We start from the raw sequence: 21,107 nt of genomic DNA on the forward strand, positions 1-21,107 counted from the left end.
CAAGAAGCAGACGCAGTGTGGGTCAGGCTTTAATCACAGCTAGGATTGGTTGTGGTGGCACTATGGTGGAGAGATGCTGTGGGACTGGGTTAAATATTGCAGTAGATGAGGGGAACCTGCAGGGTTAGAGTCTGTCTCCCTGAGGGAATTAATGAGGATGTCCCTCCACACTGAAATAGAAAGGTAAATAAGAAAGGAATGAAGTCACCTATTTCATGACACACATATTGGAAAGTGCTGTGTTTTCTGTTTGTTTATCTGTTTAAATATCATATCTTAAGAGAAAATCTAAGAGAACAGATCTTTTTCAGTTACAGCTGTCTGGGTATATGTCGGTCTGAAATAATTATGTGATTGTTTATAACTGTAGCCCACAGCTATGAAGCAATGACTTGCTGATGTTGTTCTCTCAATATAAGTATCCAAACTATTTTGCATATATGACTAGGAATCATTAGGGGTTGCTTGTTCTTTATTAGCCAAACAACTGGTGGTCACTGACAAACATTTGGATTTGCCACTTTCTAGGTATTTGTCTTTTTACAACACAGGAATGCACACAGGAAAACAGACAAGGAAATGCCACAGAAACGTTGTTTGCAGCAACACCTCCTGAAATATGGAGGTAGTAAAGGCGGGTGGTAGCCCAACATTCATTTTCAGGACAAGTGGGGTATATGTCATATAACCATCATTCTCATTGATTTGAAGATCATCAGACCCCATTCAAATGGAGACTTTAGTGTTAATGTTGTGGTAACCTGGCAATGGTGCTATGTTATTTGGTTGGAGGGAACGTTAAGTCCAAACCTGCTGTTTTTTCTTCAAAGGGGCTGTAAACCATCCCAACACCGGTGTTTAGACTTAATTAACACTTTTTTAAAGGATCTTGACTCAGGTCTTGACCTCTCTTAAATGTTAATTTTATTAATGTCTGTCAAACAAGGAAACAAGGAAAGTGATCACTGACATAGGATCGACTCCATTACACAACTGATAGAAATTAAATGCCCTAGGAATGTATTACCACAAAAACATGCCTAATTGTGAAATAATATTAGGGATATTCCTGAATGGAAAACTGATATAACATAATTTGCAGTGCACCATTTCAATTTAATGTACTCATTAGTCGATAATAGGGGGTTTAAGTCTAATAAGGCCCTATAAAGTCTTGACACAAACTACTTAGCTATACACTGTACAATTAATGCATGTATTTACAAGTTGCATAAAAAAAGGAATTCGTTTACGGGTAAAGGTGTGTGAGAGCCCCTGTCAGTCCCAGAAGTGGTACAGCTCATCTGCCCGGGCAGTCGCTATAGAGAGGAGTTGCTAGAGAAGCAAGCAAGAAATCTGCGGTAGAACAGACGTAGAAGCGGAGCGAGGCGGAGAGAAAGTACACCGGGGAGATCATGGCGAAAAGATTGCTACTCGATTATCACAAGAGTCTGCCGCTCAATGGACTGCAAGCTTCTACAGTTTTGCTTCTCATATATGGGTTTACCTGTAAGTTATCAGTTTAATTTAATTTATCTATTTACGAATGTATTTTAGAATTCTAGATATTGAAGTTGTACTGTAGCTACTCTACGTGGTAAAGTAGCTGGCTATGCTAACGGGAATGCTAATTCTATGGTCCATATGGGAGCGACCTGAGTGCGGTGCTGTGCTGTGCATACTCGCGAGTTAGCGGTTTTGTTGGGACGAATAGGTTTATGGCCTGAATTGTCTCTGGTAAGTTAGCTAATATTCCCTCAGTTAGAGTATGAAACTAAGGCTAGTTAACGTTCTAGTATTTTCTCCGTTAGGTACATTATTTCTAACAAATGCAATGAAGTTCACTTTTCCCCCGGCATCTTTCGAATCGAGATGTGCCATTGAAACGACAAATGTTGCTTGAGATCTATTATGTGGCTAAACTAACGTTTCTTAGCTTGCTACAACAAAGGGAAGCTATCTGATATAGTGTGCTAAAAACTAACTAGGTGTCAGACCATTTCGTTTGTTGTGGGCTTTAATGGGTTTTGATGTTTCTATTTTGTCATGAGTGGAATGACAGACCAAGCAGTGATTTGAATAGCAACAAAGTTTTAAGAAAAATGTCTGAGAGAGAGAGATTCCCCACTGAAGATTTAGCCACGGTATCATGTTTCATTGATATCGAGGTTGAAAGTGATTTTGCAAATTACTGGAATCATGAAATCCTAAATGACTTGTATCGATTTAACCTCACATTAATCTCCTAATAATACAGACTTTAATTTCCTAAATCCCATGCCACCTGTCAGTGCATATGCAGCTGCTAGAGGAAAAGGAGGTAGTTCCACTACAAAGGTTGCAAAGTTTGAAAAATGTATAAATAAATGGAATAGAACATGTAAGGCAGAGAGGAGAGGCAAGCAGGGGAGAGAAGAGGAGCCTCTTAAGGCGTGTGAGTGTGTGTAGTGGCAGGAGAAATGAAGACATTTCAGTGACTGAGAGAGGAACGAGAAAAAGCACTGCAGCTGAAAGTCTGGAAGTATTGATCTGCAGTTGGGCTTCATTCCAGAGCACCTTCCAGTCTCGCTGTCACAAAGAGAGCAGCTGGGGAGGGAGGCATACTATACCCCTCTCTATGGATATGTCCCAAATTGCACACTATTCCATTTATAGTGCACTTCTTTGACCAGGACCCATAGAGCTCTGATCAAAGATAATGCACAATATAGGGAATAGGGTGTAATTTGGGACAGATCCTATACTATACCTCATACTCATAGCAGGACACAACACATACTGTACTATTTTATTATAGTAAAAGATGAACCAGGGCAGATCATTAACCAGAGCAAATAACAGTAAATCACTGATCTGTATTATTGTTGTTTTAGTCTGAAGAAATCTGATATGACCCCATTATAGCCTAGATTGGTAATAACTCCCCTTCCCCACACACACACACACACACCCACACCTGCATGTATGCCATCTTTCTCACTCTCTTTACGACCACATTATTTATGGGGTTCATAAATCTTGCCGGTCAGACAGTAGATGCTTAGGAGCTATATTTTTGTTGTAAAACATGATGTAGTGTGTAGACTAGTGTTGGACAGTGTGCTAGGGATTCTTCTATGGACTGTGGGGGATTTTAAGAAGGGCAGATTTGATAGAGATGGAGGGTAGGCGAAATTCCCTGAATGTGTCATTTTCAGTGCACCCAGTGTAGTAAGACCGATGTCGACTGAGGAGGGGAGGGGACAGTCACAGGCGTGGTTCCACCATACTCTGAGGTCTGTAATTGAAGACCGTAGTTTGGTGATTTCTTTTTTCAGGGCTGTGTGGTTCCTTCGCAATATAAATAAATAATGTAGTAATGGAGCCACCTAAATTACAGGCTCAAGATGAAAATAGATTTGAAAAAAGACATGCAAAGAACAGGTCTAATGCACCGTACTACAGCATCAGTTTGGCCTTTAGCTTGTTGTGACTTTGAAGTTGGAGGACATCACACTATCGAGCTCGCCAGTTTGTAGTCCTAAAAAACAGAAATTAGTTAGCATTTTCTAGCTCTGGTTCGTTGGCCATTAATGGGGAAAGAATGAGGTTCTGGGATAAATTAAAATAAGGTCTGAGGTTAACACAGGCTTCGGAGATCTTATACGTTTTTGTTCTATGAGATAATGTCAGTCAGGTAACATGACCTTTATGAATTATGAAGCCTTTATGTGCTTTATGTGCTTGTTTTGATTACGTAAATGCTTCAAAATTCACAGTGATGTTAGCTGATGAAGATTATCTCATAGAACAACAAGTATAAGATATCCTAAGCCTGTGTTACCGAATACCTTATTTTCGTTTTTTAACCAAAAACCCGTCAACAACCCCATTAATTTCCCCATAGGCTTTGGCCAACGAGCCATGGCAGAGTTAGCCTCCGTTAGTGCCTACAAAAAGGCACCATTACTGATATTCTGTATTAGTCTCTATGTTACTAATAAATAACCATTATTTTTCTTCCTCTTATTGGACAAAGTCTTCAGAGCCACCCAAACTATTTTGAAACAATTTCAATAAGTCTGCACACGACACATCAACTCTGGCCATGCTATATTTTGTAAAAGCAAGACATTATAATTGCTATTGGTAGGCTTAGCTATACAAGGCTTCAAAAGAAGCTGTGTTTGGGGTGCACATCTATGATGAGCAGCTGTTGTATCCCATCTGATCCTCTCTTAATCTCACTTGTGAGGCAGCAGCAGATTCGGTCTGAAATTACCCAGTCATATTAAAAGGCTCTTTTGAAGGAAGGCCCATCAGCAGATGAGTGTTGTGCTTTATTGTGGGAAGTGGCGGCTGACGGCTTGCTGTTTGGAGAGCAGGCTGGCTGTGTGGAGCAGGCTGGCTGTGTGGAGTAGGCTGGCTGTGTGTGGAGTAGGCTGGCTGTGTGTGGAGTAGGCTGGCTGTGTGGGGAGCAGGCTGGCCTGTGTGGGGAGCAGGCTGGCTGTGTGGGGAGCAGGCTAGCTGTGGCCACTGAGGCTACTGAGCGCCCACCCTCCACCCCTGACAGACTGTCAGAACAGAGGTAGCCATACTTCCCAAATGGCACTCTATTCCCTATAGTGTACTACTTTAGACCAGCCCTATGGGCACCATTTGGGACGCAGTCGTAGCCATGCAGGCTGTACAGCAGCACCCTGGCCAGTACTAGAGTAGTAGTCCATTAGCGAATGTAACAGAGTGACCTCCAGTCCTGGCATCATGGGACGTCCGCTCGTGAACATGGCTCTACCGGTAAGCAATGCTGCTGCCTGTTAGGCTGTGACACAGCACTTCTTCCAGAGCTCTATTTTCCTTTTAGAAAAGAATCGGTATCCGTTTCAGTGACATGATATTTGATTCGTTTATTTTATAACATGCTGCTGTTTAATATAGCTTTAGGAAGTAGGCTATACTGTTCTGATGTGATGTTTTTTTCTACTAGATTCAAAGCACTCTGTTGTTCTGGAATGATCAAAGTCAATCTTAATGCTTCAGTCACTATAAAGTTGTAAAGATTCCATTAAATTAGTTGGCCTACATCTTCATTTTCTGGTGTGCACTAGGCTATTTACATGTAACTACACAGTAACGAGGCTAAGTTTTTAACTTACAATTCAACCATTAGGCTATTTCCTGTAGGTCTTATTTACCTGTAGTTTCATGCAAAGTAACTAGGCAACATGATGGCACAAGGGCAACCTAAGTGTTGCCATTTCTTCTTTGAGTCTTTCATAGCTATAAGTGGGTGGCATAAATGGCTTCCAGATATTCGTCACAGTTAATGACCATACTGTGAATGAATAGAGGCAACCTTCAAAAACTATTTTGCCTACCGCTGTCAGGAATTTAGTTTTTCCACCTGGAGAGCAGATCACAGCACGCACCTGATGCAAATGGGGCATTGTGGTATAACAGTGAGGTATTAAAGAGTGGAGCAGGGTAGACAGGATGTGCACAGTCAGCAGAGTAGTCCCTCTAGGATAGGAGCTCATGGGTTATGGGAAACTAGTGCGGCTCCTTTTTCACCACTCACTCTACCTTTCACTCACTCAACTGTCAGTTGTAATGAACCCACACACATGCAGTGTTAACTCTGTCACGTAGACCTTGGTAACTCCTGCAGACATGCTCTGTTGATGTATGTGATTTAAGGAGACTGCTTTTTAACGTTCAACAGACCTTTGTTTGCAGTGATTTGATTTCCACATGCTAATAACCCTCACACTTATGACAAAGCCTAAATGCCAAAAGTAAAAATACTTTTATTCTGGGATAAGAAGCTACACTTTTCAAACATCATAAGCACATCAGCTGGGAGACCATCAAAGTTCAATCAACAAAAAGTAGGCTAGCTTCTTCCTGATTTCCGCAAGTAATCAGCTCCTAGAGGGACAGTTTGGTATGTATCCCAAGCGAATAAATGACCATTTGAATCATACTCTTATCTCCCCTAAAGTCCTAGCTAAAACAAAACAAATCTAATTTTATTTGTCACGTGCAACATGTGTAGACCTTACTGTGAATTGCTTAACTACAAGCCCTTAACATCGACCAGTCTCAGAATTCTCACTTCCTGTTTGGATTTTTTCTCCGGTTTTTGCCTGCCATAGGAGTTCTGTTATACTCACAGACATCATTCAAACAGTTTTAGAAACTTCAGATCCAATAGTAATAATAATATGCATATATTAGCATCTGGGACAGAGTAGGAGGCAGTTCACTATGGGCACGCAATTCATCCAAAAGTGAAAATAAGTTAAGGAGCCTTTTGCAATTCATCCTATATCAAAGAAGTTAAGGAGCCTTTTGGATCTAGACTTGGTGCTCTGGTACCACTTGCCATGCGATAGCAAAGAGAACAGTTTATGACTAGGGTGGCTGGAGTCTTTGACAATTTTTAGGGCCTTCCTCTGACATCGCCTGGTATAGAGGTCCTGGATGGCAGGAAGCTTGGCACCAGTGATGTACTGGGCCGTACACACGACCCTCTGTAGCACCTTGCGGTCGGATGCCGAGTAGTTGCCATACCAAGCGGTGATGCAACCAGTCAAGACGCTTTCAGTGGTGCAGCTGTATAACTTTATGAGGATCTGAAGGCCCATAACAAATCTTTTCAGTATCCTGAGGGGGAATAGGTATTGTCGTGCCCTCTTTACGACTGTCTTGGTGTGTTTGGACCATGATATTTGTTAGTGATGTGGACTGCCAAGGAACTTGAAGCTCTCGACCCACTCCACTACAGCCCTGTCTATGTGAATGGGGGTGTGTTCGGACCCCTCTTTCCTGTAGTCCACGATCAGCTCTTTTGCCTTGTTCACGTTGAGGGAGAGGTTGTTGTCCTGGCAGTGTCTCTGACCTCCTCATGTAGGCTGTCTCATCATTGTCGGTGATCAGGCCTACCACCGTTGTGTCGTTGGCAAACTTAATGATGTTATAGGAGTCGTGCATGGCCACACAGTCGTGGGTGAACAGGGAGTACAGAAGGGGACTAAGCACGTACCCCTGAGGGCCCCCGTGTTGAGAATCAGCGTGTGACAGATGTGTTGTTGCCTACCCTTACCACCTGTGGGCGGCCCACCAGGAAGTCCAGGATCCAGTTGCAGAGGGAGGTGCTTAGTCTCAGGGTCCTTAGCTTAGCAATGATCTTTGAGGGCACTATGGTGTTGATTTCTGAGCTGCAGTCAAATCAAATCAAATCAAATTTTTTGTCACATACACATGGTTAGCAGATGTTAATGCGAGTGTAGCGAAATGCTTGTGCTTCTAGTTCCGACAATGCAGTAATAACCAACAAGTAATCTAACCTAACAATTCCACAACTACTACCTTATACACACAAGTGTAAAGGGATAAAGAATATGTACATAAAGATATGAATGAGTGATGGTACAGAACGGCATAGGCAAGCTATGGTATAGAGTACAGTATATACATATGAGATGAGTAATGTAGGGTATGTAAACATAAAGTGGCATAGTTTAAAGTGGCTAGTGATACATGTATTACATAAAGATGGCAAGATGCAGTAGATGATATAGAGTACAGTATATACATATACATATGAGATGAGTAATGTAGGGTATGTAAACATTATATTAAGTGGCATTGTTTAAAGTGGCTAGTGGTACATTTTTACATAATTTCCATCAATTCCCATTATTAAAGTGGCTCGAGTTGAGTCAGTATGTTGGCAGCGGCCGCTAAATGTTAGTGGTGGCTGTTTAACAGTCTGATGGCCTTGAGATAGAAGCTGTTTTTCAGTCTCTGGGTCCCTGCTTTGATGCACCTGTACTGACCTCGCCTTCTGGATGATAGCGGGGTGAACAGGCAGTGGCTTGGGTGGTTGTTGTCCTTGATGATCTTTATGGCCTTCCTGTGACATCGGTTGGTGTAGGTGTCCTGGAGGGCAGGTAGATTGCCCCCGGTGATGCGTTGTGCAGACCTCACTACCCTCTGGAGAGGCTTACGGTTGTGGGCGGAGCAGTTGCCGTACTAGGCGGTGATACAGCCCAACAGGATGCTCTCGATTGTGCATCTGTAGAAGTTTGTGAGTGCTTTTGGTGACAAGCCGAATTTCTTCAGCCTCCTGAGGTTGAAGAGGCGCTGCTGCGCCTTCTACACAACACTGTCTGTGTGGGTGGACCAATTCAGTTTGTCCGTGATGTGTACACCGAGGAACTTAAAACTTTCCACCTTCTCCACTACTGACCCGTCGATGTGGATAGGGGGGTGCTCCCTCTGCTGTTTTCTGAAGTCCACAATCATCTCCTTTGTTTTGTTGACGTTGAGTGTGAGGTTATTTTCCTGACACCACACTCCGAGGGCCCTCACCTCCTCCCTGTAGGCTGTCTCGTCGTTGTTGGTAATCAAGCCTACCACTGTAGTGTCATCCTCAAACTTGATGATTGAGTTGGAGGCGTGCATGGCCACGCAGTCGTGGATGAACAGGGAGTACAGGAGAGGGCTCAGAACGCACCCTTGTGGGGCCCCAGTGTTGAGGATCAGCGGGGTGGAGATGTTGTTACCTACCCTCACCACCTGGGGGCGGCCCGTCAGGAAGTCCAGTACCCAGTTGCACAGGGCGGGGTCGAGACCCAGGGTCTCGAGCTTAATGACGAGTTTGGAGGGTACTATGGTGTTAAATGCTGAGCTGTAGTCGATGAACAGCATTCTCACATAGGTATTCCTCTTGTCCAGATGGGTTAGGGCAGTGTGCAGTGTGGTTGCGATTGCGTCGTCTGTGGACCTATTGGGGCGGTAAGCAAATTGGAGTGGGTCTAGGGTGTCCGGTAGGGTGGAGGTGATATGGTCCTTGACTAGTCTCTCAAAGCACTTCATGATGACGGAAGTCAATGAACAGCATTCTCACGTAGGTGTTCCTTTTGCCCAGGTGGGAAAGGGCGGCATGGAGTTCAATGTAGATTGCGTCATCTGTGGTTCTGTTGGGGTGGTATGCAAATTGTAGTGGGTCTAGGGTTTCTGGGTTGATGGTGTTGATGTGAGCCATGACCAGCCTTTTAAAGATCTTCATGGCTACAGACGTGGGTGCTAGAGGGCGATAATCATTTAGGTAGGTTACCTTGGCGTTCTTGGGCACAGAGACTATGGTGGTCTGCTTGAAACATGTAGGTATTACAGACTCGGTCAGGGAGAGGTTGAAAATGTCTGAAGCCACTTGCCAGTTGGACTTCGCATGCTCTGAGTACGCACCCTGGTAATCCTTCTGGCCCTGCGGCCTTGTGAATGTTGACCTGTTTAAAGGTCTTACTCACATCGGCTACGGAGAGCGTGATCACATAGTCGTCAGAGCCAGTGCAGTAGGATTCAATCGTAGCCCTGTATTGACGCTTTGCCTGTTTGAGGGTTCGTCGGAGGGCATAGCGGGATTTCTTATAAGCATCCAGATTAGTGTCCTGCTCCTTGAAAGCGGCAGCTCTAGTCTTTAGCTCAGTGCAGATGTTGCATGTAATCATTGGCTTCTGGTTGGGATATGGTCACTGTCAAGTCATCGATACACTTATTGATGAAGCCGGTGACTATGTGGTATAGTCCTCAATGCCATCGGATGAATCCCAGAACATAATCCAGTTTGTGCTAGCAAAACAGATCTGTACCTTAGCATCCGCGTCATCAGACCACTTCCATATTGAGCGAGTCACTGGTACTTCCTGTTTTTGCTTGTAAGCAGGAATCAGGAGGATAGAATTATGGTCAGATTTGCCAAATGGAGGGTGAGGGAAAGCTTTGTGTGGAGTGAATGTGGTCAAAAATGTTTTTGCTCTGGTTGCAAGAGTGACATGCTGATAGAAATGAGGTACAACGGATTTAAGTTTTCCTGCATTAAAATCTCCGGCCACTAGGAGTGCCACTTCTGGGTGAGTATTCTCTTGTTTGCTTTTGGCCTTATACAGCTCTTTGAGTGCCTGTATTGGTTTGTGGTGGTAAATAGACAGCTACTAAAAATATAGATGAAAACTCTCTCGGTAAATAGTGTGATCTACAGCTTATCATGAGGTACTCTGGTGAGCAAAACCTTAAGACTTCCTTAATATTATAGATTACGCATCAGCTGTTGTTGACAAATAGACACAGACCACCACCCCTCGTCTTACCGAAGGTTGCTGTTCTGTCTTGCCGATGCACAAAACCCCCAGCCACCTGCATATTATCCAAGTCCTCGTTCAGCCATGACTTAGTTAAACATAAGATATTACAGTTTTGAATGTCCCCTTGGTAGGATAGTCTCGAACGGAGCTCATCCAGTTTATTCTCTAGTGATTGCACGTTCGCCAGTAGGACGGATGGTATAGGCGGATTATCCACTCACCAATGAATTCTCATCAAGCACCCGAATCTGTGCACCCTGTATCGGTGTCTCTTCTTCATGCGTATGACGGGAATTTGGGCCTGGTCCGGGAGGAGCTGTAAATATTTAGCCTCCGATTCATTAAAGAAAAAATCTTTGTCCAATCCAAGGTGAGTAATCGCTGTTCTGATGTACAGAAGCTCTTTTCGGTCATAGGAGAAGGTGGCAGAAACATTATGTACAAAAAAAGTTACAAACAACGCGAAAAAAACACAGAGTAGCAGGAGCTCGTACAACGGCAGCCATCCCTTCTGGCGCCATCTTATAGCTCACAGGTAGGTACCGGAGCCTCGGTGGGCCATGTGAATCAAACAGGGAGCTACTGTGTCCTCGTCCCTGTCACCAAGGACATTACACAAAGAGCTTGTTTGTTTGCAGCGCTCCTCTCTCTCTTTGTAGTTACACTGGAATTTTTTAACAGGGGACTGCCATATGGAGGGAGCTATCTTGGGAGCAAAGCTGTCGGAGTAGCAGGATACATAGTACAATTTCAGTCTCCCCCAAATGGCACCCTATTCCTATCTTATTGGCACCAGAGGAGAGCATCGGCCATATCCCCGGTGAGTGCGCACTGTGCATATTCACTCTTTATCATTGTTGGGTCAGTGCCACTTAAAAGTTTGTTTTTGGACAATCATTTCCTCCTCCAGTTTAGATCGATGTCATATTCTATTTGTCTCCCCTTAACGTAGGCCTATTATATGGACAATGTCGTTTTTATAGATCAGGGTCGGCAGAGTAGGCTTCCCTGTAATTTAGCCTAAATTATGACTATCCAATCTACTCATCACATTACGAATAGTAAGTCTGCAAATGCGATGATGCATGGAATGCTTATTATAAAGGTGCATTTTTATGGTTAAAATGTACTTCCCCAAACTTAAAACTGAAGCACCTCCTATGTATAGGCTAGTGATTTTGCTGTTCTTTACTTGCCTTGTTGGCTGAGGAAAAGTAAATGTGGACAGTTATTCTAACATCTTCAAAGTGTGCGGTAAGGACGCATGTCATTGCATCCTCGACTTGCGTGTTCTGTTAAGATGAGTTACCATAATCTAAATGTGATTACTGTCATTCTGAGCACCGTGGGTGGATGCCCCAGTCAGGTTACTCACCCAATGCATTGTTACAGGTTTTGGTTTTTCCATTTATGTTTTGAGGTTGGACCTTAGCACGTATAGCTCGTTAGCACGTAGGGCGCACATATTTTTGTCAACTCGTTAGTCAGTATGTGTTACACCTGTGCTGGTTGCCATCTCGTTAGTGGGAAGGTGTTTCACCTGTGCTGGCCCAGGAGCTATTTAAGAGTAGTAGATTTGTAGATTTGATTTCTAGAAAAACATTCCTTTTTCTAATTTCCCTAATTTCATTTTGCTCCATCTTTTTGGTTTGCTTCCTATCTTTTACGTTTGGTGTGGGTTTTTCTTTTTTGACTCTTCTTGGGCAAATTTAGTGGACACTCATTGTGGGCATCTTTTAGGTTCCAGTTGTTGCTGCTTGTCACGCTCTGACCTTAGAGAGCCTTTTTATTTCTCTATTTGGTTAGGTCAGGGTGTGATTTGGGTGGGCATTCTAGTTTGTCTATTTCTTTGTTGGCCAGGTATGGTTCCCAATCAGAGGCAGCTGTTTATCGTTGTCTCTGATTGGGGATCATACTTAGGCAGCCTTTTTCCCCACCTTAGTTTGTGGGATCTTGTTTTTGTACAGTTACTGTGTAGCCTGCAGAACGTTACGTTCGTTTATCTTTTGTTGTTTTTTTGGTGTTCAACAAATAAAGAAAGATGTACGACTACCACGCTGCACCTTGGTCTACTCCTTCCATCGACGAGCGTAACACTGCTAGTCAACTTTCAGTGGATGCCAAGTGTCTTTCAGAACCCTTCCTAAAATCCTACTGTTTCGTTTTGGTTGTTGTTCAGTGACTTTTTGTTAGTTCCTTCTTGTTTTTGAGCGACATTTTTGTTTTTCTTGCTGGGGAATGTAACAGCATATGGGTCCGGTAAATAAAAAATGCTGCCGGTCAAATGTCCGGCGCCACATTTTCATTACAGAAACCCTGGTGCAGACTGAGTTGCATGGTCATGTTCACTGTTGCTGCACTATCATGGTGAAAAGCATATTGGACTGAGGCTGATCATGGAGGCACTGTTACCAAGTGCTTTATCCTAGGACTACTTGTGAGCTTAGTCTGACCCATTACTTTTATAATCCATCCTTGAGTCTAGGCCTACATGGTGAATGAGGCCTGTCAGAATGTCTTACTTAGGAAATACCTATTCAAATGCTATTTACTATTGCCCTTCTCTGACATTCTGAGCTTGGATCACAATTACAAGGAAATCTGGCCTTGTGTGAAACTTTGGATTCTAGTGTACATTTGGTTGTAATTTGTAATTAGTGCAAAATTTGCCAGATGGTCAAGCTATGCTGTGCATGTGATGGACATTCGCTCTTCAAGTCCTGTCACCACTGCTGAATTTGACAAAGAGCATTTTTGTCCCCCATCACTACCACTGAGGAATTTCTCAGCTGAATACCTTTCAAGTAGCCTGACTTATAGGACTACTTTCTGCCTGGTCGTTGACCACCAGTGATGAAAAGCGAGGTAGATCATAAGAATGGCACAAGGCTTAAATCCTCCCTCCCGGGCCCCAGATCACAAGCCTGAAGCCTACGTGTCTCAAATGATGTCAGACACCCAAACCCAGGCACTGTGAGGCAGCCAAAAGACCTTGTCCTCTAACATGGAGTAATTGATTTGGCTTTCAGAGCGACCCAGCCGCTTGTTTAAGATATACAGCAGCTATGTCTCTAATGGGATTTCAGACCACCATGTCCCAACTGGGGCTCTGCCAACTTTTACTTTCCTAGTTTACTTCTCCCAGCTAGGCTATCCCAGCTAGGCTATCCCAGCTAGGCAATCCCAGCTAGGCTATCCCAGCTAGGCAATCCCAGCTAGGCAATCCCAGCTAGGCAATCCCAGCTAGGCAATCCCAGCTAGGCAATCCCAGCTAGGCAATCCCAGCTAGGCAATCCCAGCTAGGCTATCCCAGCTAGGCTAGCGGTCTATTCACATCCCTCTTTGGCTCTGTAGGTACTTTCAACTCACCACTCACCAGACATCTCTAGACTGCATTGCATCCCAAATGGCACCCTATTCCCTATAAAGTGCACTACTTTTGACCAGCGCAAACCTGGTCTCCTTTTCTGCGTTCATTCCCAGCTATTCCCGGCTTATGTGACGAAAAAGCTGGATGGATCCTCGTGCTGTATTGAGTTTGAATATAATCTGACAGGCATTGATGGTGACATGGGGTGCAGACTGAGGCTTCTGTGACTGTCATTGTGTTGATGAAATTGGTCCACATATCAACAACCCAACTAGGCTACTCTTTACAAGCAGTTGGGGAGATGGATGATAGATGATTGCTCTGCTGTCTTACGACATGATTGTCAGTTAGCTGTGGTTTTTATTGTGACTTTACTCTTTGAATTGTGAAAGCAAGGGAACAAAACAACTGACCAGTTCTATTTAAAGTTTATAACGGAATGCTGTTATATTTCTAATTAGGCTTATCCACGAATCACCCTAAACAAAGTCAAGGAGACAAGGAGAACTAAAGGGAAGAAAGGACAATAGTACCATCTGTGAATGGGAGGAGTAGTAAGCGTTTGGCTGGGAAGGATTAGGACAATAAATAGACACTTGTCATTCTGGGCGTGTTTTAGTCCAGACAGTTTTGATTGTTTAATATGTGTCCCGAGCGATGGTGGTTACACATCTCTCCTTAAAACAAATTGCAGAATAAGCAAATCATAGCAATCCTAACTGTTCTAACTAAGTGGGGGGTTCAGTGTATCAAGACAGATTACTGCACTAATCTGGAGGAGGAAAAGGGTGAGACGAAGAGAGCATGAGGGAGAGAGTCAGAGTGACTAGCAAGTACACGCCTTCTGGTAGGATGCCACGCTGACCAAACCTTTGCTTTTACGGGGCACTGGAGCACACACAGTTCACTGGATTTGTTTTTGTTGTGTTTGGTTTCCCTTCCTCCACAATTGTTTGTGCTGATTGCTGACATCGGCAGTGATGTAGACTGTTTGAGAACAGCCAGAGCACCAGGAATGATTGACGCAGAACAAAAAGTAAATCTGTATACTGGTGTAATGCTCCCTACGTGTTTAATAGGACAATGTTTCAACCCCAAACTGGGTCTTCGTCAAATGATTGGCACAGTACTGTGCACTGCAATGGAGCTGGGACGATAAACCGAAAGTTGACACCGACCATATCGATCACTTATTGCAGGCATTCAGCTGATATTGTTCATTACGATAAGTAGCTTATACTAGAGAAATGTGAAGTTTGAAATGAAACCAGAGTTTGAAACTCTCTAGAGACTGCAGGAGCGGTAGAGATACTCTTAATGATCGGCTATGAAAGGCCAACTGACATGTACTCCTGAGGTGCTGACTTGCTGCACCCTCGACAACTACTGTGATTATTATTATTTGACCATGCTGGTAATTTATGAACATTTGAACATCTTGGCCATGTTCTGTTATAATCTCCACCCGGCACAGCCAGAAGAGGACTGGCCACCCCTCATAGCCTGGTTCCTCTCTAGGTTTCTTCCTAGGTTTTGGCCTTTCTAGGGAGTTTTTCCTAGCCACCGTGCTTCTACACCTGCATTGCTTGCTGTTTGGGGTTTTAGGCTGAGTTTCTGTACAGCACTTTGAGATATCAGCTGATGTAAGAAGGGCTATATAAATACATTTGATTTGAAATAGGTTTGCTAATAAGGGTGATTGTTAATGGGACAATTGATGGCTACAACCATCAAACTCAGGGCGTGACATTAAGTAAAATTATGATCTATATCAACCATTTACTTTCTAAGTTTAAACAAGTTCATAGCTTCACTAGAAGCATCCCCTTATTAAGAATAATTTCTCTAAAGCAATGGCCTGCATGCAGCCCATCAAGCCTGGTATTATATCCTATATTTCTAGCCTAAATGATCAAGGCATTCTCAAGGAAATATACAGATGAACTATTTTCTTGGATTGTTAGGAAACAATATATTTTGTGATCTGTGTCTCAGTTAGAGGATGCTTGTCAACTACAATGAGGGAAAAGACTGCTCCCTGCCTCCCTCCACACAAGAGGAATGCTCCTGTTGTCCCTTACGATAGAGTTGTCAAAATAATGGATTTACTGTAGGACCTGAAGAGAAATAAAGTAGCCTATTACCTGATGTTGTCTACACAAGCGTGGACATGGTTTAATTACATCCTTTTTGATATTGAACTAGTAAATTTAAACAGATTGTATTTTGGTTATAGACACAAATCAGATGACGGACTTGTTTTCCTGCTCTTCCTCAAGCTGACTGACCAAAAGAAGACTCTGGGGCATGGGAACGATTGCAACATTGTGCTCGCTCACTAATCCCTCCCCATTGCCAAGATTCTTAAAGACCATTTTCTAATTATAGCCAGGCACTGCAAAGGCAGACATCGTTAATAGGCCTGTGAATTTAAGCGATCATTTAAAAAAAAATGTTTTGCCTATAGCTTGTCACAAATACAGATCAAATCTCTCAGGACCCATTCCTCTGCTGAAATCACCATGCTGAAAGGCTTCAATTAGGAAAGAGCGAAAGCAAATCTTTCTAGCTCCAAACCCTGTATTCTGTTTTTGAATAATTTTGTAATTTCTTGTATAACAAAGTAACACGTTTGAGGTATAAGCATATCCTATATAAATGCAATACATCCTGTATATAGCCTATCCGATTGTTGATTGATTAAAGTAATTGGTGAGACACTTGTGTAGCCTTGTTGATGTTTGTGTTACTTTGAGATGGATAAAAGGACTAGAATCTGTCCTTTGTGTTTTTTTTATATAGATGTTACACAGAGACAGATGACATAGCTCTCAAGAGTTCAGTTTAGCATAAAGTTGCTGGGAGAAGGAATGCACATAATGTAGTAAAGATAGAGATGGTGTGTGTCCCAAATTACACCCTGTTCTCTATAGTACACTACTTTTGACCGGAACCCTCTGGAGGGAGTATAGGGAATGGACAGTATGTTGCCACTTGGAACACACCCATAGAGATGGAGATGATAAGGAAGGTGGGATCTGAGTATGTACGTAGCATAATGAACATGGATATCCATTGTCACATGGGTATCCCTTGTCCAAATAACGGAAACCCCCTGGCTCATAAATATTTTAAACAAAATCAGTATTCACAGCATCACAGGAATTGTCTCTCTCAAATACAAAGGCCACGCTCATTATCCAAAGTGTTTGCATCCCCATAAGATTGAAATATGACTGACTCCATCATCGTCATGTAGCAGTTTAGACTGAAGTAATGTCAGGACTAGAGGTCGACCGATTAATCGGAATGGCCGATTAATCGGAATGGCCGATTTCAAGTTTTCATAACAATCGGAAATCGGTATTTTTGGGCGCCGATTAGCCGATTAAAAAAAATATATATATATATTTTTACACCTTTATTTAATCTTTATTTAACTAGGCAAGTCAGTTAAGAACATATTCTTATTTTCAATGACGGCCTAGGAACGTTCTGCCTCGTTTAGGGGCAGAACGACAGATTTTTAACCTTGTCAGCTCGGGGGATCCAATCTTGCAACCTTGCAGTTAACTAGTCCAATGCTCTAACACCTGATTACATTGCACTCCACAAGGAGCCTGCCTGTTACGCAAAGGAAGTAAGCTAAGGTAAGTTGCTAGCTAGCATTAAACTTATCTTATAAAAAACAATCAATCAATGACTGTCATTGTGTACTTAACCATAAACATCAATGCCTTTCTTAAAATCAATACACAAGTATATATTTTTAAACCTGCATATTTAGCTAAAAAAAATCCAGGTTAGCAGGCAATATTAACCAGGTGAAATTGTGTCATTTCTGTTGAGTTCATTGCACGCAGAGTCAGGGTATATGCAACAGTTTGGGCCGCCTGGCTCTTTGCGAATTAATTTGCCCGAATTTTACGTAATTATGACATAACATTGAAGGTTGTGCAATGTAACAGGAATATTTAGACTCATGGATGCTACCCGTTAGATAAAATACGGAACGGAATAAACTTGTTGTTTTCGAGGTGATAGTTTCCGGATTAGCCAAAGGTATATGGTTTAGAGAGAAATAGTCGACGCGTTATAATTCCTGTAATAACTTGCGGCTGAACTTGAAAGGGGTTCCTTCGTTATTTTACCGTTCATGTCTTCCATAGAGAATGTCTAGATCTACTTCAAATAAGGTCTGTGTTTCGTGCAGGCTTAAACCGCCTCAGCGTTTTGATACCCGTGTAAATCGCACTAGGATAAGGTAACGTTTGTCAACATATTTTCTTTACAAAAAAAATGATCTTCGCTTATATTTAGCCAATATTGATCAGCGTTACCTTGTCCTATGGATATCTACGCAGTTATAAAATTGGCAAGGTGGTGTAAGCCTACACGAAACACATACCTTATTTTAATTGAATCTAAAACTTTCCTATGGAATAAATGAAGGAACCACTTTTCAGATTTTGCTAGAAGGTGTCATGGGAATTATGACTCGCACTTTGGTCGTCAATTCTTACCATGCCCATTATTAAAATAGGATTTCCTGTATATAGAAATTACAGTTTTTGTTTTCAACATTCATCACAGGTAACTTAAACTCTATTTTTATTCAAACAGTTGAGAGTATTTGTGTCCTAAGCAGACTCTTCAGTATCATTGTCACTTCAGAGCTGTGTGTGTGTGTGTGTGTGTGTGTATTTATGTATTATATTAAGTTAAAATAAAAGTGTTCATTGTTCATTCAGTATTGTTGCAATTGTCATTATTACAAAAATGTGTGTGTGTGTATGATATATATATATATATATATATATATATATATATATATATATATATATATATATATATATTTTCAATTTAAAAAATAATAATAAATCGTCCGATTAATCGGTATCGACTTTTTTTGTCCTCCAATAATCGGTATTGGTATCGGTGTTGAAAAATCATAATCGATCGACCTCTAGTCAGGACCGCTAGATTACTGATTTTTGAAGGAGTTTGTTAGCTACTGCTAACTAAAATACAGGCAAACAGTTTAAGAAGTCTGAAAAGGGCAATAAAAATCCCTGGGAATCATCTTAAAGCCAGAAGAAAAACAATCCCATTTCCTCCAGGGTCCCTGTGGCATGTAGGAAACTGTGAGAAATTAATGAAACTACAGTAACAGTATTAAGTTGAGGATGTGGATGAGTTTTTGTTTTTTCACATTAACTAATTACTATCTGCTGGGATTTGTATAGGCCTCAGTCTCCCAGACAGTGAGTCCCCACCTATCCCCCTAAGACTCTGGCTTGATGTATTTCAGTCTATTTCTGTCTGTGTAATTGTTAGTGGAGTTGAGGTTGTGATTTTTTTAACTTAGGTTGTGAGCCAGAGAAAGTACCTAGTCCTTCAAAAGAGACTCTTGTGTGTTGTGAGTTTTGGAAGGAAGTCCAGTGCCCAGCCCTTGTTAGCTCAGATAGTATACTGTCGCCTGGAGTGTCATCCGTCTGTATCTGTGTGTGTTTCTAGGCACGGCTCACTGCTGGATTTACACTTGAGCATTGTCAGAGAGACTGTATCCAAAACAGTTCACTAACACTATAGTGCACTACTTTTGACCAGGACCATGTGGCTCCGGTCAAAAGTAGTGCACTATATCGGAAAAATTGTTTGCCATTTGCGATGCATCCAGAGCGACTGCTGGAATGAACAGCATACCACTCGGCTCTACTCCTTCACCCAACTGTTGACAGCGCGTAGTGGGGTGGGAGATGCTTGTTTGGTATAGTGTTCAGTCTGTGGTATGGAAGCCTACATGATCGGCTGGATTGTAATGAGTTTGACAACATCTGTGAATTACAGCCCAAAAATAGCTCCGCTTACCATACCTTTGTCTTGTCATGACTCTGTAATGTGATGTTTGGGAATGATTCAGTTATAGATTCAGTTAAATGTATCAAAAACAAATCATAAAGCACTTGTCTCCAAAGACTGACTGAATAGACGCAATTACATTTTCTGGTTGTCGCATATGTCATTACAATGCATTAGCCCAAGAATTTCATGGTTGTCTGACTGAGTTTGGGGTGGAGAGAGAATGTTTTCAGGCCTTAGTAATGTCAGCTCCTGAGTTTCTGATTCTGAAAAGGAAAACCCAACTTCCACAAATAGTCAGTCTGTGTGTCAGCTAAGCCTGGCATATTAGGCTTACAACTCATGCCTTGTGTTGAAACTAGTTGTACATTTACTGGAAGATGTAGGCCTACCACCAATGTACGAAAGGCCTGTAACGGGGACAGCTCAACACCCTTTGGAGTGATAACATAGCCTAACCCTCTGACACTGCAGCTACCAAATTAGCCCATATTATTCACACAACATGCTGAGAAACACCGGAGTGTGAACCCCTAGACCATGAGTCGTCCTTCTTCAGTTCTTCCCTTCCTTTCACTCCCCTCAACTGCCATCCCTTTAGTCCTAATTTGGAGCTTCCAAGATGCTAAGTGTTTCTTTACTATATATATATTATATTTTGTGTTGTGCTAGAGTTTTCTTTGAGGAATTGAATTAGGCTAATACTCATATCCCTGTGACTGCATATTTTCATCAACATGTCCCACATTCTCCCTGCAAACAACCATAACACACGACCTAGACTGCTGAGTACTGCAGGGATGTATTGGTTTGCTTAAGGACACTGGCAGACATCGTTCTTCACAGATCCTAGAGAGTATAGTTATTGTCCACTGTGTCGAGAGGTTGCAACCCATCCTGACACTATGTACGCTAACACTATTGATTTCTGTTTTCTGTTTAAGCGCTGATCTTTAATTAAATGTGACAGACTGAGAGGGGTTGCAATCAGGCGGGGTGCTCTGGGGGAGCAAGGAGAAAAGGACAGTGTCTTAAATGGCACCCTATTCTTTATAGAGCACTACTTCTGACCAGCACCCTACGGCCCTGGTCAATAGTAGTGAACTATAAAGGGAATAGGGTGCCATTTGGGACCCATCCAAGAATCCTGGAGAGGACCAACTGGGAATGTGGTTCTAAAAGAGTCAGCCTGCCCCTCTGAAAGGCCTGCCTGCCAGAGTGTGATTGTTTCTGCCATGAATTAACTGGCTGAAAAACACCCTCTCCAAGTTACAATGCAAGGAAGGAAGGATGCAGATTACAGTTAGTGTTGGGCGAATGTCTTTTTCACACTGCACAGATATGACCTTGGATAAAGACATCGCCATAAAAGCAGCAATACAGCTGTCGTGACTTTACTTTCATTAATGTGATGATGTATTTAATCCACTAACTATGTTTAATTGTTACCCAATTTAAATGAATCATGTAACAATTAACTCATTAGGAATTTGGGGCACCACGGAAGAGGTTTTTTAAAGAGTTACCATCTCCCGAATTAAACTCTCAAGATCTTTACCTATCACATCCATAAAACAGTCAACGTATTAATCATGACCTCTTATCATATCATCATTCTGAACAGTTGTAACCTGCAAAAACCCCAGCCGTACTCATGATTCAGTACTACACAAATTACTAGCTGACTAAATAATAACACGGAATAAACATACACACTTACTACATGAAACAAAGGTCCCTAGCAG

At 42.3% G+C, this 21,107-nt stretch overlaps 1 protein-coding gene across 1 annotated transcript in view; it reads left to right on the forward strand.

Moving 5' to 3' along the window:
- Nucleotides 1-1,342: 1,342 nt before the first annotated feature.
- Nucleotides 1,343-21,107, forward strand: part of LOC129822579 (nectin-3-like protein) — a 79,639-nt gene continuing 59,874 nt past the window's right edge. The window contains exon 1 of the mRNA XM_055880921.1: nt 1,343-1,509. Within this exon, the coding sequence (XP_055736896.1) occupies nt 1,416-1,509 (94 nt within the window). The 5' untranslated portion in view covers nt 1,343-1,415. The remainder of the gene's footprint in view (nt 1,510-21,107) is intronic.

This window comes from Salvelinus fontinalis, chromosome 24 (assembly GCF_029448725.1).
Source record: "Salvelinus fontinalis isolate EN_2023a chromosome 24, ASM2944872v1, whole genome shotgun sequence".
Taxonomy (NCBI): Eukaryota; Metazoa; Chordata; class Actinopteri; order Salmoniformes; family Salmonidae; genus Salvelinus; species Salvelinus fontinalis.